Source organism: Misgurnus anguillicaudatus, chromosome 21 (genome assembly GCF_027580225.2).
Source record: "Misgurnus anguillicaudatus chromosome 21, ASM2758022v2, whole genome shotgun sequence".
Lineage (NCBI taxonomy): Eukaryota > Metazoa > Chordata > Actinopteri > Cypriniformes > Cobitidae > Misgurnus > Misgurnus anguillicaudatus.
In genome coordinates this window covers 53,571,770-53,592,145 of record NC_073357.2, presented here as the reverse complement: position 1 = coordinate 53,592,145, position 20,376 = coordinate 53,571,770, and the positions used below count along the sequence as shown (strand labels likewise).

General features: G+C 39.5%; 1 protein-coding gene across 8 annotated transcripts in view; it reads right to left on the bottom strand.

The window, feature by feature from the left end:
- Positions 1-3,606: 3,606 nt before the first annotated feature.
- pmfbp1 (polyamine modulated factor 1 binding protein 1) overlaps positions 3,607-20,376 on the bottom strand; it is a 263,364-nt gene continuing 246,594 nt past the window's right edge. For 7 of the 8 annotated variants that reach the window (XM_055213102.2, XM_055213142.2, XM_055213127.2 and 4 more), the window contains 6 exons: positions 18,301-18,468; positions 15,041-15,208; positions 14,798-14,970; positions 14,403-14,477; positions 14,164-14,257; positions 3,607-4,272 (listed from right to left, as the gene is read on the bottom strand). In XM_055213102.2, coding sequence (XP_055069077.2) covers positions 4,270-4,272; positions 14,164-14,257; positions 14,403-14,477; positions 14,798-14,970; positions 15,041-15,208; positions 18,301-18,468 — 681 coding nt within the window. In that variant the 3' untranslated portion in view covers positions 3,607-4,269. The remainder of the gene's footprint in view (positions 4,273-14,163; positions 14,258-14,402; positions 14,478-14,797; positions 14,971-15,040; positions 15,209-18,300; positions 18,469-20,376) is intronic. The other variant, XM_055213135.2, reaches the window with a different exon arrangement.

Genomic DNA, 20,376 nt, shown 5'->3' with positions numbered 1-20,376 from the left:
TCTGTAAATATTCAGCTAATGTTAATTTGGGTGATTTACTGTTTTCTACATGATGTTAAGAATATTCTGTGAAAATATAATATTTTTAAAGGATTAGTCCATTTTCTTAAAAGAAAAATCCAGATAATTTACTCACCACTATGTCATCCAAAATGTTGATGTCTTTCTTTGTTCAGTCGAGAAGAAATTATGTTTTTTGAGGAAAACATTGCAGGATTTTTCTAATTTTAATGGACTTTAATAGAGCCCAACATTTAATACTTAAAGGGATACTTCACCGAGTTGGCATTCAGCTTTGTATCTGTAGAAACCCGGCAGTATTACTGAATGACCATGTTTCCCTCCCTCATTTCCCCCTGAGAGGAGAGATATCTGCATTTTGGTTCTGCAAAAAAGTCCTCCGATGATGTAATATGACGATTTTTGCATCATCGGAGGACTTTTTTGCAGAACCAAAATGCAGATATCTCTCCTCTCAGGGGGAAATGATGGAGGGAAACATGGTCATTCAGTAATACTGCCGGGTTTCTACAGATACAAAGCTGAATGCTAAATCGGTGAAGTATCCCTTTAACACTTAACAGTTTTTTTCAACGGAGTTTCAAAGGACAAACTTGAACAAACTATATACCGTTGGAAAGCTCTAAGAATGTAGTTTTAATATATCAACACCATTTTGAAAAAAAAAGTATGTAGTAAGAGTCATTTTCTAAAATGTCGCAGACCAACAGTTGGGCCCAAAATGTTATTACATATTTATTTGTAAATATCCCATTAACCTGAAATAACTTCGACAAACTATATATTGTTGGAAAGCTCAGGGAATGTAGTTTTCATATTTCAAGGCCATTTGATGATAGAATTTGTATAGGGACAGTTATTTTGTTAAATGTCACTCACCCCATAGGAATACATATAAATGATTATAAATTTATAACACTAATACCTAGGGGTGACCCCGAATAGTCGAAGATTCGATGCATCGATAGGAGAAGCCTGATTCGACTACCAATCTCACAGTCGAATCGTCGCAGATGTGTTATGAAATGAGGATCATTTAATTTTGGCCGTATATGGATGCACACATTATCTGATTTCACATATAACAGCTTTCTCCCAATATATTAATATACAGCATATTATGATAATGCTGCAAATAATATGTGCAGTAACAGCTTTCAATAAATATTTTTAAAATGCCTTAATAAATCCAACATCCTCTGTGACCGGGCTACACGGAGGTTTCTTCGTTATACCATTGCCTTTTTGTTTCTACATTTAAAAGACAAAGCTGGCAATTATATTATGGCTATACTTTTCTATTCTTTTAATAATTTATTTTATTTTATTTATAAATCACTCTGGGTTATCTGATTTATCTATTTGGCTTGTGTTTTGTTTCTGTGCTCTTGAGGCACTTTGCATATTTATTATGCACTTTGTTACTTCTGACCTTATTTTATTTAAAAAATGTATCTATTATAAACGTAAATTCTGATCTAATTTAAGTCTGTAAATTTTGGATAGCTTTTCGTTGTATCGATGTTGCGCTATTGCGTGCTGGCCATGCTTGCGCATGTAATTTAGCCGAACGGGCTAGGTGATCTGCGTCTTATATTTAGGAGTTCATCAAACTAAACATTAAAAAACGGATGTTTTTCGACGGGTATACGTTTTTAAAATGTATTTATCATACATTTTGGTTATCTTGTCAAAAGTTACACTACAAAACAGGTAAGCCGTTTTTTAAAAATTCGGTGATGAAACGGAAACTATCTGCACCGAACCTATTTCTGCCTGACACGAATGTCTTTCTTGTGATTTAATATTATGGTTGGTGTTCACTTTTAAATGATAGCAAAGAGATTCCTGAAATAAATAATATCATCCGGTCTTTCTGTATCTAAAGTGAATACAGAGATGATCAAAGTCAGAGCAAGCAAGCAGGTATTTCTGTGGTAAATAATAACGCGTAGTGTCTATAAAATCATTCATTTCAGTGTTTTTCTTGTTATAAATTTACGTTTAATGAATTGTAAATAAAGATTCGTTTTTATCATTTACAGTCACAATCACAAATTATTTGTCATTTCTCATTTGTCGGGTTTTTTTTGGTCATGACTGCTTTGACGCACTATATCTCCAAATTAAATAAAAACACTTAATTGTAGCCGGGGTTTCCAAGGCAGAATCACCTTTGTTATTTTTTTTTTTAGGTTTAGTTATCAAAATGTATTTTTGTGTGATGTGCTGTAGCTCGTGGCTTTAAAATGTTATGAGGAATAAATAAACAAATGTTGCCTTTACCTTAAAAAAATAAATATATAAATGCATCGTCAGTTTTGTCTTCGTTCGTCACTTGAAAGACAGTTTTGGTCACTTTAACAGAAAGTTGTTTATGTGTGCTGCTTGTGAAAGAAAATAAAAGTTACCAATTTGTACCTGGTCTGGCCCCCTCCCAACCCATGCAGACAAACATAGATATGATTCGACTATCGGTCGACTATGGAAAGATTCGACAATTCTGATTCGAATATGTAAATCCTTAGTCGAGGACACCCCTACTAATACCCTATAAACTTGAAATAATCTTGACAAACTATATATTGTTGGAAAGGTCTAGGAATGTAGTTTTCATATTTCAAGGCCATTTGATGATGGAAATTTAGTAGGGACAGTCATTTTGTTATTTGTCACTGACCCAGTAGGAGTCCATATGAATTCGTATATATTCATAATTCTAATATTCTTCAAAATGAATATATGAATCTTCAAAAATCTTGACAAACTATATATCGTTGGAAAGCTCTAAGAATGTAATTTTCATATTTCAAAACCTTTTTGCATTAAACACAATGCAGAGACAGTAATTTATCAACTTTTGACAAGATATTGCAACTAACCGTTGACACCTAGTGGCCTTGGTTGGTAAAACCACTAAAAGTGTGACAGAAACTTCATTTTTTGTTATTTTCACCTAAAATTTGGTTCAGAACTAGTTGAGACTTGTGTCTTTATTGGTGTGGTGTTTTGAGAGTAAAACATTTTAATTTTTATATACATTTGATTAGAGAGTATATACTTTATTGCATTATTTTTATTATTGAAAATAAATGTAAACTGGTATAACTTTTTTGTCATTTAATATTTACAACTTTAACCACCTCCGTGTAAAACTACAAATTGTCTTCTTAAAAAAAGAGACCAAGATTTTGCTTCTAAACCAAAGAATGCCAGAGTTTTAGTCATTTTAACGTGCAGATCACCTTTTCACCCCCCCCCCCACTCAAAAGAGGCAGTGACCGTTATAGTCCATTAAAATTAGAAAAATCCTGCAATGTTTTCCTCAAAAAACACAATTTCTTCTCGACTAAAGAAAGACATCAACATTTTGGATGACATGGTGGTGAGTAAATTATCTGGATTTTTCTTTTAAGAAAATGGACTAATCCTTTAAGGTCATATCAAGATTGAAATCAAATTTTGATGCTAATAATCTCATCATTAGATTATAGACTTAAATCCACTGTAAGTCTCTTTGAATAAAAGCATCTGCCCGATGCATAAATATAACTTTCATACGTTAGAAACGGATCGACAAAAAGAAACGTTTGTCACATTTATTGACTGATTGATGTTCAGGGGAAATACATGATGACAAAGTGCATAAGGAATTACGGTACATTAATAATTTAAAAACCTATTACTTGCAGCAAATCACTGAATGTTATGCCCGATCTTTTCATTGTGTTTAATGTAATATTTAGTTATATATTGGGCAATCATTCATATAAGACATTTTATATGATTGAACCATTATAAGCAGACACAGCACTGAAAATTTTGACAGTGGATTTAAAGTCATCTGTATATCACAGGACACATTTCATAAAATATTATCATTATAAATGACCAAAAAACTATATGCTAACAAATTTAAATATACAATATTGTCTGCAGGGAACAGACATATTCATAAAATGTATATAGATTGGATGCACTGTAAGTCGTTATGAATAAAAGCATCTTTAAAACGCAAATTTAAATCTAAAAAACAGATTTAAGTGGTGACAGTGGCATACAGGTGGCAAAAATGAGGTATAAATGAGGAAAAAACATTTGTTGACCACACAAAGCATCTAAACATATCTGTAGTGCATGTTCATGTTACTTTTCTCCAAAGTCTTCTGAGGCAGAAATTCAGGTGGATTCAGGCACACATGTAAGCAGGAGGTGGTCAGATAAGCTTTCTGCATTCTCAGCTTCTGTTCACTGTGGACACAAACAACATGCCATTTATATTTACAACCACCAGACCATAAACAAGGTCATTACTGATTTCAACTGGCCTATACTATTAACTAAACAATCATTAAACATATATTGGCCATGTATGCAGATACACTGGCCCTATAAAGCATTTGGACATTTAGGTCACAATTTAAACTCTATAAACTTTGTTGTATTAGATAAAGACATAAAAATAGTCCTCACAAACATAATGCTAAATGCTTCCTTAGAAAAAAACTTCAATCTTCTTTGGTGGACAAACAAATACCTCAGATAGATGCATAGACAGACAGACATATTGAAAGATATCACAAATCCATAAATAGACAGAAAGATAGATAGATACCACAGGTAGACGGACAGACAGATACCACAGATAGATATATGCCACAGATACATATAGACAGGCAGACAGACATATTGATACACACCACAAATACACAGACAGATAGACATAAACTCACCTAAAGGATTATTAGGAACACCTGTTCAATTTCTCATTAATGCAATTATCTAATCAACCAATCACATGGCAGTTGCTTCAATGCATTTAGGGGTGTGGTCCTGGTCAAGACAAATTTCCTGAACTCCAAACTGAATGTCAGAATGGGAAAGAAAGGCGATTTAAGCAATTTTGAGCGTGGCATGGTTGTTGGTGCCAGACGGGCCGGTCTGAGTATTTCACAATCTGCTCAGTTACTGGGAGTTTCACGCACAACCATTTCTAGGGTTTAACAAAGAATGGTGTGAAAAGGGAAAAAATCCGGTATGCGGCAGTACTGTGGGCAAAAATGCCTTGTTGATGCTAGAGGTCAGAGGAGAATGGGCCGACTGATTCAAGTTGATAGAAGAGCAACTTTGACCGAAATAACCACTCGTTACAACCGAGGTATGCAACAAAGCATTTGTGAAGCCACAACACGCACAACCTTGAGGCGGATGGGCTACAACAGTAGAAGACCCCACCGGGTACCACTCATCTCCACTACAAATAGGAAAAAGAGGCTACAATTTGCACAAGCTCACCAAAATTGGACAGTTAAAGAAAAATGTTGCCTGGTCTGATGAGTCTCGATTTCTTTTGAGACACTCAGGTAGAGTCAGAATTTGGCGTAAACAGAATGAGAACATGGATCCATCATGCCTTGTTACCACTGTGCAGGGGATGTTTTCTTGGCACACCTTAGGCCCCTTAGTGCCAATTGGGCATCGTTTAAATGCCACGGCCTACCTGAGCATTGTTTCTAACCATGTCAATCCCTTTATGACCACCATGTACCCATCCTATGATGGCTACTTCCAGCAGGATAATGCACCATGTCACAAAGCTTGAATCATTTCAAATTGGCTTCTTGAACATGACAATGAGTTCACTGTACTAAAATGGCCCCCACAGTCACCAGATCTCAACCCAATAGAGCAGGGATGGGTAACTTCGTTCCTGGAGGGCCAGTGTCCTGCAGAGTTTAGCTCCAACTTGCCTCAGCACACCTGCCTAAAAGTTTCTAGCATGCCTAGTAATGCTTAATTGGCTGCTTCAGGTGTGTTTAATTATAGTTGGAGCTAGGGGTGTAACGATTCATCGTGCAAATGCGCGTTTTCTCAATGAATGAATTTGAATGAATTACGGTAGAATCCCGGCACATCCGAACGCCAGAGGGCGCTCCCGTGCAGAAACTGCCTTTGTGCCACACAAGAAGTAGCATTACAAACGCTATTCCAGGAAATGTCTACACATGAATATTCATACGCTGTTCTTCAAATTGTTTCAGGTATTTTCATGATAATAAAGAATATTTTGAATGATTTTGTTTAACGAGTGTTGCTTTTTTAAATGCACGTTATAAACGACTCTGACTCATAATGATTTTAGATTGATAAGGACTTCCTACTGACCAAATGCCGTAATACAGGCACAAGCTGTGCATAAAACAAAGAATCGCAGCCTTGCGATTCAGAATCGATTTCAGACAGGCATTTTTAATGAGGACCGCGATTGAATCGTGATTGAATCGTTACATCCCTAGTTGGAGCTAAACTCTGCAGGACACAGGCCCCCCAGGACCGAAGTTGCCCATCCCTGCAATAGAGCATCTTTGGGATGTGGTGGAACGGGAGCTTCGTGTCCTGGATGTGCATCCCACAAATCTCCATCAACTGCAAGATGCTATCCTATCAATATGGGCCAACATTTCTATAGAATGCTTTCAGCACCTTGTTGAATCAATGCCACACAGAATTAAGGCAGTTCTGAATACGAAAGGGGGTCAAACCCAGTATTAGTATGGTGTTCCTAATAATCCTTTAGGTAAGTGTACATATTAATAGATACCGCAGATACATAGATAGATAGATACCACAGATACATAGATACCACAGATACATAGATAGATACCACAGATATACATAGATAGATACCACAGATATACATAGATAGATAGATAGATAGATAGATAGATAGATAGATAGATAGATAGATAGATAGATAGATAGATAGATAGATAGATAGATAGATAGATAGATAGATAGATAGATAGACAGACATGGATAACACAGATACATAGACAGACAGATAGACTGACAGACAGACAGAAAGACATATAGATACATACCACAGATACACACACAGACAGACAGACATACACCACATATAGATAGATACCACAGAAAAACAGACAGACAGACAAACAAACATAGATAAATATGCATAGATAGATACCACAGATAGGCAAACAGACAGGCAGACAGACAGACAGGCAGACAGACATAGATATATACCACAGGTACATAGATAGATAGAAAGACAGACAGATGGATAGATACCACAGACATACACCACAGACATACAGATAGATAGATAGATAGATAGATAGACAGACAGACAGACAGACAGACAGACAGACAGACAGACAGACAGACAGACAGACAGATAAATAGACAGACAGACGACATATACAGTGCACATCTTATACACATGTAATAGTATACAATTAACAGAAATTTACACAATTAACAATGAGAAAAGTGACTCATAAATAAAGAGCAATTTGAAGCACTATAAAACAATGCCAAGAGACAAAATATAGGCACCATTCTTTGTTTTATCCATAACATGAGTTCCCCTTAATTTATATTCTATAACAGCAGCATTTGTCTCTTTGTGCTTTGCTGCACTGACTAACTCTTCAGCTCTGAACGCATTGAGGATCTGATCACTGTTGCATGGAAGAAGAGAGGTCAAGGGCCAGTGATATCTATAGCAAGTTCAGCAGTATAATGAGCACTCTCTCTTCTGAGCAGTTCATCAGGGTTTTACTGCGCACTTGAGCTCTCCGTGGAAAACAAATCCAGCTTATTAACCAAATAAGTATCATTTTTGTCTCTGCGGCCGCATGTAAATTTCACCCTTTAGTAAAAAGAAAATCGCATAACCTTGTATTCCCCGAACGCCTCGCTGCCTGTGTCGGACAGCTTAGCATGTACAATGGGCTTGTTGGCGACTTCCACGGCATGTCTAATGCGAGACCTTTCTCTCTGCTTAATTCCAGAAGGATAGGCAGGCTCGCGCATGCAAAAATTATTCAAACACAGATAATTAGCCGGAGAAACAATCAGCCGCATGAATAATAATAATCCGCAGCGGTGAACATTATAACTTTTGAGCATGAGAATAAGATGGATGTAGCTACCCCGGGAATGAGCTTATCAAATAAAGCTCGGGAAATGTGCCCCGAATTAAATGAGTCAATCATTTTAATGTGCGAGAGAAGCCCTGCAGAGAACAAATAAGCAATCACCGCATCACGCGGGGCGAGCAATTGAACCTGCTGCACAATTAGGCAGGGTCACATTCGGCTACGGCCGCGAGCGCTCCGTGTGCTAATGAGCTCTCCGCGTGCCAGGGGACGGAGGAAAGATAGGCGGTTACGGCCAGGCAAGGGGTTCAAGAGAATCGAGAGCCTACAAAGCACAGCACTTACGGTGTTATAGATTTAGCCCTTCGTTAAAAGTCAAATGAACAGAAAAGAATGACGTGAGAGCGAACTGCACCGGATGAGGCGGGGGTAAAAAAAAGGCTGACAGACAGGCGGTAATGAGGGCAGTTAGCAGCAGACAAACACTCAGGTACGCCAGCTCACCGCGAGGCGGGTGAACAGGCCCCGTGGCGCAGGCTTTCAAAGCAAAGTCAAAGTTATTAAGTATTCAATCATATAAAAGGAAGAAGATGGCGTGAAAGGTTGCGGACCAAAGCACTTTTGCTCCAGTGCATTAAGAGGCTATGCATCGGCTCCAAGTCTGCGTGAAAAGAAATAGATTGCCTCCTCAGAAGATGGCAGCTTCCTCAACCCCCTCCTCTTTTTCTCTTTAATAACTGCAATCTGCTGTGAAAATCTGATCCCAAGTACCATTTACGCTGCACCCAGATAACTTCTGCTTGGGAAAGCATACAATATGAATATTTCATTCCCTGATATCCAAATAACCATGCCAGGCTTTCCATCAATCTGGGGACGTTGCGAGCGAACCGAAAGAGTGAAAATTGCTAATGAATAGCAAGGTTTAGTCTATTCAAAATGTATACATTTGTTAAAAAAGTGGCCGTAGCACATCGATGAACATCTCAGAGGTCTTCATCGAGGCCAGCCATAAAACAAGACCATATTTACCCTCCTTCAGAGTGGTATAAACTCAGCCATGCATTTTTGATGGAGCGACTTGTAAGTTATTTATCACATCAAATCGAGCGGAGATACTAATAGTTGAAACCACCATTACACACTCCCCTAACTTATCTGCCTATCCTGGGAAACCCATCAGTATCATAGGTGTGATTGGCAAAGGACAAAAAAGCAGGAAAATATATGGCACACCTACCATGACGTGGCGACATACATACGCACGCATACACACACACATACATAAAATGAAATACAGTTGAAATATAATTTGAGCTCAAAATTGATAGATCTGAGTGGCCAATCGTCAATCTGCGTGGGCAAGTGCCACCCTGACCATTATATAGCCTTGCCACTGTATCAGACTAAACAAAATCAGTCACTTTGTGCATTTAAAGGTAAATATATCAGTGTGGTGCATTTTGAGAGTAAAAATAAGTGACTGGATCTATGAGGATTTTTATGTTTTTGTTAATAAATTTGTGCCCTTTTAGTAAAATCTTTGGTTGCATGTGGTAATAATAATAAGGCACACAAGCCACTTACACAACTTGATAAATGAGATTTGCCATTGGTCAAAACATGTTTAATATTTATAGAATAATTAGTGGGGGCATTTAATACAGATTAATTATTGATTACAACATTTGAACGCTGAATTTAAAGTGGATACGGTTACATTAAACTTACTTCATTCAAATGTTGTGACTTTCTGGAAAGGCAGTCAAGTGCATTTGTCACAGTCGAGCTATGCGTTTCACACACACACGCACACAGGCAAACCAGATCCATGAATGTGTTTGTTTGTCATTATATTATTCTGTAATCGCAAGATTCACAAACCATTAAGAGGAGCAAATACAGGCGTGTGTTCGTCAGGATGACGTTGGATCCGATTCGCGCATATGCGTGCGTTAACGTAAGTGATTACAGAATAATAATGCAAGCAAACGTTTTGACACAAACGCAACTTTATATTGATATTACGAGACAGCATTTCACCTCGACGAGAAATCTGATGTTTACATTACTGGCATAGCCTGATTTGAAACGGACAGTTTTGTCAAAGCAGCAAACACCTGGCTGGTTCTCTTAATTTTGCTGTTTGTCTCTGCCTATTCCTTCTATCCATGCCCAGCACCACTGATTTAAGTCCTTTATATATAAGGTCGTCTTACCTAGGCTAGGCTTCATTTACTTAATCTTCATCCTGCTGACAACGTTAACTTGTTGTGACTTTTCCGCGGCCGCGCGGCATCTGCAGCTGGATCTCAGCCGCACCTCAAAGACCCCTCCCTATTCTACTTCTGATTGGCTAGTTTGTTAGTTTGGTTGAGAGTGAAAGATGTGTTTCTCTCATTCTATTTGTAGGCGAACGCATGATTTTTAAAAAAAAAATTCGCAGCCAACACCACACGCCGGAGATCCGACTGCAAGCTCTTTGGTAAGCTCTGCTTTGAATGAAGTTCCATTGTGACAAATAAATAAACTACTTGCGGAGTGATATGAGGTCATTTATAACGGTGCCTTGCAACACCCCCCCCCACACACACACACAAAAAAATTGGATTTGCATGATTTACGAAAGCCTCATTTTCAGGTCGGAAAAGCCGGAATTCCGGATTTATCCGGAAGAATCACACCCCTGAGTATATACTGTATTCTCCTCTGAATCAGGTTGTTTGTGAGGTCTCAGCAGATTTGTAACATTACACCTGTTATAAGAGATTTAGTAATGACTCTTAATGAAAGCAGGGTTTTTCATCCAGGCAAAATGAGACCTGTACATCATAAATAAACCACAAGCCTGCGTGAGCAGAGCTGGTATCTATCTGCTATCTATTTATTTGTGTTTACTTTTAGAGTCTGGAATATATGTGGGCTTAACCATTTAGTCATCCAGTCTGAGGAAATAAGCTGTATACGTGTTCGTCTTTTACTTGTTTTAACATCTAGCCAAAAAAGTGTGCATTAAGGATTGCAGCCACTTAGGTTTGAATCAGCATTAGTGTAAATGTTGACAAATACTTAATAATTATTTTAAAGATACCACAATGCTTCTTGCATTATCACTCAAGAGACATGGCACCAGCAAGCAAAACCTTGGTGTCTCTCTAACTTCTTTCTCTCTAAAACTTTAGAAGTAGCATAACTCAGTGCAGTCAGTCCTTGAACAGGTCACTGTCTCTTCTACTCTTACTCTGTCATTAATAATGAAATAAGGTGCCATGTGGAGCAGCTTCTGGACCTTGAGAACAAACAGGGAGGAAAATGGATTCAACCAGGCTGTACAGGATCATCAATAAGGTCAACACTGGCTGAATGATTGGGTTCAGACCGGCAGGTCCAACCCTTGGGCCTCCACAGTACCAAAGTTCTCCAATCACCTCTAAACTTTTCCTTTTCAATTTCACAAGTGTGAATCAGCTCAGACCCTATTACAGAAGATAAGCCTTTACCTACAGAGCGGGATCATCTCCACAGCGAGGGAACAGACACTCCAGAATGAGATGGCTAATGGTGACACAGACCTGGGCTCTGGTTATTGGACACATTTTCTCTGCATCTGATAGAAATCCCAATCTAATCACAACAAAGACGGTCTGGCTGAAGCTATGCATGAAAGTATAGGATAACAGAGAATAGGAGACATGGAGGAAAAGAGAAAAAAATAATGAAAAGGTAGAGTCGAAGAGAGATATGTAATAGTGCCGGCATTCAGGAAGAACTATGAGAGGACAAGAAAGAGCAGGCTGGACAAGTGATTTGAGAAAAGGCCTGCATATGAGATCTATATGCAAGGATAACTACAGGGCGTAATGGGGAAAAGTTTCTCAGTCACAGAGGTGGTTAAGTGATGAATAAAAAACATAGAAGGGGCATTTTAGCAACACTTTATGCTATTTATGTTTAAAGTAGTATTAAAAAATGAATAGGATAGATGAGCTTATAGGCATACCAAAAATAACTTGAATATTGTTTAAAAATCTGAGACCAAATGGCTAATTAATAAGGCCACTCAATATCTAAAATATATACTTAAAGGCTGTGCTAGAGTATGTTTACAGGCTGATCTGGAGCATGTTAACAGGCTGTGCTAGAGTATGTTTACAGGCTGAGCTGGAGGATGTTAACAGGTTGTGCTGGAGTATGCTTAGAAGCTGTGCTGGAGTATGTTAACAGGCTGTGCTGGAGTATGGTTAGAGGCTGTGCTGGAGCATGTTAACAGGCTGTGCTGGAGTATGCTTAGAGGCTGTGCTGGAGTATGTTTATAGGCTGTGCTGGAGTATGTTAAGAGGCTGTGCTGTAATATGTTTACAGGATGTGCTGGAGTATGTTAAGAGGCTGTGCTGGAGTATGTTAACGAGCTATGCTGGAGTGTGTTTACAGGCTGTGTTTGAGTGTGTTTACAGGCTGTGCTGGAGTATGCTTAGAGGCTGTGCTGGAGTATGCTTAGAGGCTGAGCTGGACCATGTTAACAGGCTGTGCTAGAGTATGTTTACAGGCTGAACTGGAGCATGTTAACAGGTTGTGCTGGAGTATGCTTAGAAGCTGTGCTGGAGTATGTTAACAGGCTGTGCTGGAGTATGGTTGGAGGCTGTGCTGGAGCATGTTAACAGGCTGTGCTGGAGTATGGTTAGAGGCTGTGCTGTAATATGTTTACAGGCTGTGCTGGAGTATGTTAACAAGCTATGCTGGAGTGTGTTTACAGGCTGTGCTGGAGTATGCTTAGAGGCTGTGCTGGAGTATTTTAACAAGCTGTGATGGAGTATGTTTAGTGGCTGTGCTGTAGTATGTTTACAGGCTGTGCTTGGGGCATGTTAAGAGGTTGTGCTGTAATATGTTTACAGGCTGTGCTGGAGTATGCTTATAGGCTGTGTTGGAGTATGTTTTCAGGCTGTGCTGGAGTATGTTAACAAGCTGTGCTGAAGTATGCTTACAGGCTGTGCTGGAATATGTTTACAGGCTGTGCTGGAGCATATTAAGAGGTTGTGCTGGAGTATGTTAAGAGGTTGTGCTGGAGTATGTTAACAAGTTGTGCTGGAGTGTGTTTACAGGCTGTGCTGGAGTGGGTTTACAGGCTGTGCTGGAGTATGTTTACAGGCTGTTGTGGAGTATGCTTAGAGGCTGTGCTGGAGTATGTTTACAGGCTGTGCTGGATTATGTTAACAAGCTGTGTTGGAGTATGTTTAAAGGCTGTGCTGGAGTATGTTTACAGGCTGTGCTGGACCATGTTAAGAGGTTGTGCTGTAATATGTTTACAGGCTGTGCTGGAGTATGCTTAGAGGCTGTGCTGGAGTGTGTTTACAGGCTGTGTTGGAGTTTGTTTACAGGCTTTGCTGGAGTATGTTTACAGGCTGTGCTGGATTATGCTTATAGGCTGTGTTGGAGTATGTTTACAGGCTGTGCTGGAGTATGCTTATAGGCTGTGTTGGAGTATGTTTTCAGGCTGTGCTGGATTATGTTTACTGCCCGTGTTGGAGTATGTTTACAGGCTGTGCTGGAGAATGTTAAGAGGTTGTGCTGTAATATGTTTACAGGCTGTGTTGGAGTGTGTTTACAGGCTGTGCTGGAGTATGCTTAGAGGCTGTGCTGGAGTGTGTTTACAGGCTGTGTTGGAGTGTGTTTACAGGCTGTGCTGGAGTATGTTTACAGGCTGTGCTGGAATATATTAACAAGCTGTGTTGGAGTATGTTTAGAGGCTGTGCTGGAGTATGTTTACAGGCTGTGCTGGAGTACGTTTATAAGCTGTGCTGTTGTATGTATACAGCCTGTGCTGGAGTATGTTTACAGGCTGTGCTGGAGTATGTTTACAGGCTGTGCTGTTGTATGTTAACAGGCTGTGCTGGAGTATGTTTACAGGCTGTGCTGTTGTATGTATACAGGCTGTGCTGGAGTATGTTTACAGGCTGTGCTGGAGTATGTTTACAGGCTGTACTGTTGTATGTTTACAGGCTGTGCTGGAGTATGTTTACAGGCTGTGCTGTTGTATGTTTACAGGCTGTGCTGGAGTATGTTTACAGGCTGGGCTGTTGTATGTTTACAGGCTGTGCTGGAGTGTGTTTACAGGCTGTGCTGGAGTGTGTTTACAAGCTGTGCTGGACTGTGTTTACAGGCTGTTCTGAAGCATTTTTACAGACTTTGCTGTAGTATGTTTACAGACTGTGGAGCATGTTTACAGGCTGTGCTATGTTACCTTAAATCTTTCTGTCTCCATTCTCTCATTATCCAACTCAGCTTTTAGCCTTCGAATCTCTCCCTGCAGACCTTTCACATTCTCCTGAAGGTGACTGCATACAGACAAGGACAAATGTTACAGCCAAATCTCATTTCACAAAAATGCACATTTCATATTTTAGTATGCACATTTCCTAAAATCCATGTTTGTACACACTTTAAGCTGAGATTAGCCAAAAGAGTTTTGGACAGGCTTACTCTTTCTCAGCTGTCAGGTGGATGATCTTCCTGCTCTGGTCTTTGATCTGAAGTGCCAGTTTCTCATTAGTGTGCCTAGAGTGGAGCAGGGGCAGAGATAATGGGCACCAGTGAGGAAGCTGCAAGCTGCTGTCACAATGAGCCATGATGATGAATGATAATGATGTAGTCTTTATAAGAGAGCCTCTATCATGATGCAAAAGTTTTTTCACCTCAGACACTTCCTACAGTATACTTCTGAAATGTATGTACTGGTTTGATAAGGGACATATAAAGTCTGCTGGATGTGATGCAATAAGATCATGCAATACATGTAAAATTACGTATGGGATTATTTTTTTACATTTGTAAAGAACAAAAAAGAAAAGAAAACAGGAACTCTTATGTCCTCTTACTTTTGCTCCTTTACCCACTGGTTCACATTGCTCACGACCAGCTCACTTTCCTTGTGAAGACGAGAGCTGTCACACCGCGCGTCACCCAAACACTGCCGTAAAACGTCCACCTCACACACAGCTGCATTGTACTTCTGATCAACAGCATCTATCTGCGAGTACAAAGCCTCAACCTGCACAAAAAGAGTTATGTTAATACACATAAAGCAAAAGCATCAACAGTGCTGTGATACTTCGGCTGACCTGAGCTACTTTGACATGGTAGTTCTCTCTGAGAGAGGCCATCTCCATCTTCAGCATGATGACCTCCTCCTCTCTGGACTGCAGGGCTGTTAACTGCTGCTGTGCCCACTGCTGTGAGCGTGACAGCTGAGTGTGCAGGTCTGCCAGTCGCCCCTCACACGCCCGGGCCTGATGGGAGAGACAGAGGAGAAGACTGATTAAGCTCATTTTCTTAATTGTTTCTTATATATGTGACAAAACGTCACATGGGCATATTTGTAGCAATTGCCAATAATACATTGTATGGGTCCAAATTATATGCCAAAAATCATTAGGATAATAACGGTACATTCACGCGGAGCGAAAGCGTTAACGCATGATGGGAGGCTGGTTTGAAGCATGGCCAACAGCCAATCACAGTGGCCACAACACATGCTCCGTTCTTGCATAAACGTAATTCTCTGGCTCGCACTAGGTTATTTGCCTAAGGCGATCTGATTGGCTGATACACGCATTAGTGCTTGAAAAGTTGAGAAATGTTTAACTTCTGCCGCCAGCAACGGCAGTGCCGCAAAGGCGAAGGATCCACAATTCAGTTCGGCAATGCATGACGTCACCCATTAAAAGTAAATGAGAAGCATTAATGCTTTCGCCCTGTGTGAATGTACCGTAAGTAAAGATCACAAATTTTTTTTAATTTTCTACCATAAATATATCAAAAATGTATTTATCATTGGTAATATGCATTGCTGTGGACTTCATTTGAACAACTTTAAAGGTGATTTTCTCAATATTTCGATTTTTTTGCACCATTAGATTCCAGATTCCTAATGGCCAAATGTCATATCCTAACAAACCATACATCCATGGAAAGCTTATTTATTCAGCTTTCAATCTCAGTTTTGAGTGGACAATGTTTTGAGTGGAACACACTGAAATACATCACTTCCGGTCAGCGTGTCACATGCGTGTGTAGTCGCACACGTTTATTTTTTTATCCATCCAAAGCTCAAATTCGATCCGAAAATTACACACCCGTAGATGGTTGGAACTCTATGCAGCCCCTTTCCAACACTTCTTTCAGTTTATCATTTGTCATATATAGTGGAAAGGTAAAAGTAACCATGCTGATTTTAAATCAGACAAAGATGACCAGTGGGCCGAATAAAGATGACTGGAGGGCCACATTTGGCCCGTAGGCTGCCAGGTGACTAGCCCTGAACTACACCTTTAACTCTTTCCCCGCCATTGACGAGTTAACTTGTCAATTAAGAGAAAACCCTTCCTGCCAATTACGACTTTTTCCGGCAATCTTTATTTCCGTTATTATCCACCAGGTGGTGCACTTACTCAACTTATTAAACCTGGAATCAACCTTTTAGGGCAAACAGTAAGAAGTCAGTGTATGTTTGGATCATTGCTCTGAATCTGATCTCTAGCAAAAGTCCTTCACAAAAATGCAATTATCTCAGTTTTTGCTCAAAATTTGGTATTTTTAAAGAAACCTACCCATTTGTGAGAGGTGATACAAAGAAAACACATAAAGGCAGGATGAAACTTTTTTTGTTTGAAAGCAGAGGGTCTGTTCTTTCATTTGATATATTGTATGTTTATATAATTAAAGAAGAACATTTTCTAGAAGGCATTAAACTTTTGTGAAAATCCTAAATAATGCTGGCGCTGCCTGGGAACTTTTTTAAAAAACGCTGGCGGGGAAAGAGTTAAGAATGACACATTGAGGGGAAAAAGTGGTAAGTAGCAATGTTTATCAGTTTGGTATAGCTACAGTACTTCTTTTAGTTGTAGAGGTTAATGACTGCCACAATTGACCAATCAGAACGAAGCAGAGAGATGATAATGTACAAACCTGTGTAATAATAATATTCATCTTCAGGCAGTTAAAGTATTACTTCATCTTCATCGGTTTCAGTCAATTCATAATAAAGTTTAAATCTACATCCCTGAACTAATTACTATTACGCTCTTATGATGTGGTAAATCCATCAGCTCGTGCAATTTTGGCTCATATGAGATCTCGGGTTTGTAGAAGATCTTCATCATATGAGAATTCATCTTAAATTAAGCTAGTTTCATGACTAGCAACGCTGTCAGCGTGCAAGATGGTGGAGCACAATGACCTTTATACAAAACACACACTGCAGAGAAGAGCCAATAAAAGATAGGGAAGAAAAGACAATTAAAATGCTATGTGTGTGTGTAAGCGGGTTATGAGGTATTCTCATACACCTGTGCAGCTTTATATCCCTCTAATCCCTCTGTGATGTGTACACACACACACACACACACACACACACACACACACACACACACACACAAACAAATGAGATTCTCGACTCATCAGTTTCTTCAATTCACACCTGATTTATAGATGGGGCCTGAAGTATATTTGCAAACCCCACACGCTTGCTGTAATCACAGCATTTCTACCAACACAAACACACACTCCATATGAATACACAACCTTATGCAACCATAATTATGTGCCAGGCAGACAAACAAACACGCACACACACAAAAATGATAGCCGGCTTTGTACTTGTGTCTGTCTGCCCCCCCTCTTTCCCGCATGCTGCGTTCCACACGACTGGCAAGAATCATTACTGGCCTTCCTCTGATAGCGCAGGAGCACCAACAGCAATTATTTTTAAAAGCCAGAGCTGAAAAAAGACAAGCAATGCACACAACACGCATGCATAATCATTATTTCTGCAGTCCGGCCAGTGGAAGTGTGTGTTTGTGGACATTAGGGCATGGACAGTGGAGACACTTTATTTTTGTTGTTATTCTGTAGAGTTCGCTGACCACAAACCGACACAAACTGGTTATCCGAAACCAATTAAGGCGGCCAGAGTTACCCTACACTGACAGCGTTTAAAAAATGAGTGCGAAAGAGCAGTTTAAACAACTAACCCCGAGCTACTTTTCAGCTTACATTCTGAGTTTAGCTCAGTTCTGGAGAACACAATGTCAGATCGGTTTGTAATCTCTTACATTTACGCATTTGGTGCATTGCATTCAGTGCATTCAAGCTATACATTTCATCAGTCCTTTCAGGCTTTCTCCAATCTGTCCATGTGATTTATCCAAGTAAAGTACTGCATGTTCTTGGACCAGCATGGCGGGCGGTTTGATGTTCTTGAAGCAACATTATGACATTAAGGCTTTGATCTGCTTCTACTGACTGATGTTTTGAATACAAATTTAGACTCTGTAAAATGACCAGCAATTGAACAGTTTTTAAGCTATCAGTCCTAGTGTACCTCCTCCTGAGAGCATCTGCTCTCACTGTGAACTTTCTGTAGATCTGCGCTCAGCTGTCGGGCTCTCTCCTCCTGAGCTGCTCTCTCCTCTGTCAGCTGGATCAGGCACTGCTGCAGACGAACCTGCTCGCTCTTCTGGGCCGCCAGCTCACGACTGCACTCAGACAGCTAGCGCACAAAAAACATACTATTTAATTTGTGTCACATAGGGAGTTTCCTCCGTAGGCAGCATTTTAGGGCAGACATGCACTAGCACAGGGTGTTTCAAAAGGCATGCAACCAAATTATGTCAAGGCAGCATTGCCAGTGTACTTTGTGAAGAGGGCATTCCCAGAATGCACTGTAATACAAAAAATGTAATTGCTTGCCGAATCTCCCGTGTGCTTCATGTGACCAGTGCTATCTATATGATGTACACAATGTTTAACTCATTCACCGCCAGCCTTTTTGAGAAAAGTTGCCCACCTGAATTTTTGTGATTTTAACAAAATTTTCACAAAATTCCTTGCAGGAAAAATTATCTTCTATAAATATATAAACATACAAATTATATAAAATTAAAGAACACACCCTCTGCTTTCAAACAAACAATAAACAAACAAACAAACAAACAAACAAAATGGGGAAAAAACGATTCATTATATATTTACTTTTTCTACTTAATTTAACCACTGAAATATGGATATTTCTCTTCAAAAATACAACATTTTGAGCAAAGAGCTTAAAAAATTGCGTTTTTGTAAAGGAATTTGTTAGAGATCAGACTCAGAATGACTATCAAACATAAAGGCAGTTAAAATAAATCATTAAATCTTTTTAACTTCCGTTTTTAATAAATTCGGTTTGGTGCCATCTAGTGGATAAAAGCGGGATTACACTTTCACTTTGAAATTCGTCCAGAAAGGCATATTTATTAGTTAAATATGAACTTATAAATGACCAGATAACTCATCAATGGCGGTGAATGAGTTAAGTTGCATAAGCAACCTTAAAGGGCCGGCCGCCAGGTATACTTTGTTTCCGCGCTTGCGTCCGTCTCGTGTCTTGCGTCCGTATACTCAACTGCGGCTACGCGTGGATGGCCGTATTCGACATATACGCAATTAGAAATGATTTCTTATTCAAATTATTACTCTACCAGGCCGTCAGGGCAGCACTGATTTGCGACATTTACAGTACTTCAAAAATTTTTGATAGATGAAGAAAAATAGCGGATCCACCAAAACAAACAACAAGAAAACAAAGAACAGGAATTAAACATTATGGTGACAAAAATGCTCCATAGCTTTCTGTTCTTGGTAGAAGTGAAAATAAAAGAAGAAAAGATGATGGTGTGTGTGCAACGGCTGTCTATTGCCTTTGTATAACTGTTTGTAGTGGAGTGTCCTGTCTCAATATTTTCTTGCGCATGCGCTGTTGTACGCGTACTGTCGCGGGCTCAATTTTTGGGCTGCACGTGGATGGTGCACGCGGACAACCACGGACCCTCCCTTCGGCTGTAAGTCCTTTGGAATGTAATAATGCTCAGTTGTTGCCTTTGTAATGCAAAAGTCTACAGAGAGTATGCTATATAAATAGCGAGCACATGAAGGATAATTATATCATTTTTGGATTTTAGGACTACTCTTTACCTGATCTGTGTTTACTTCTCTAAAATAACGCCCTTTACCACCTACAGACAGAAACTTAGCCAGGCAACAGACGACTGACTTATCCTGAGCAGCAAAGTCCCCAGCTTGCAATGGACTACGGAGCGGATCCATTTGTGCCACAGAAGAAGTACCATTACAACATAGATATGTACGCTAGATGTCGCCTTGGGGTTCTAAGCATGCGTCAATACCGCCGCCATCTTGGAACAGGGGTCTTGCCATAGGAAGTAGCTAGGTAATGCTGCTATCTCCGCCTGTACTTTGAATTCGTGGACGATGCCGGACTTTTGTGCTGCATATGGATGTTAGACCTACTAGCACTATGCATGTAGTTAGAAAAAGTAGATTTTCATAATATCAAAACTTACAGTTTTTTTCTGGACTCAATGCTAAATACATGTCTGACTGTGGAAATGGAAAAAAA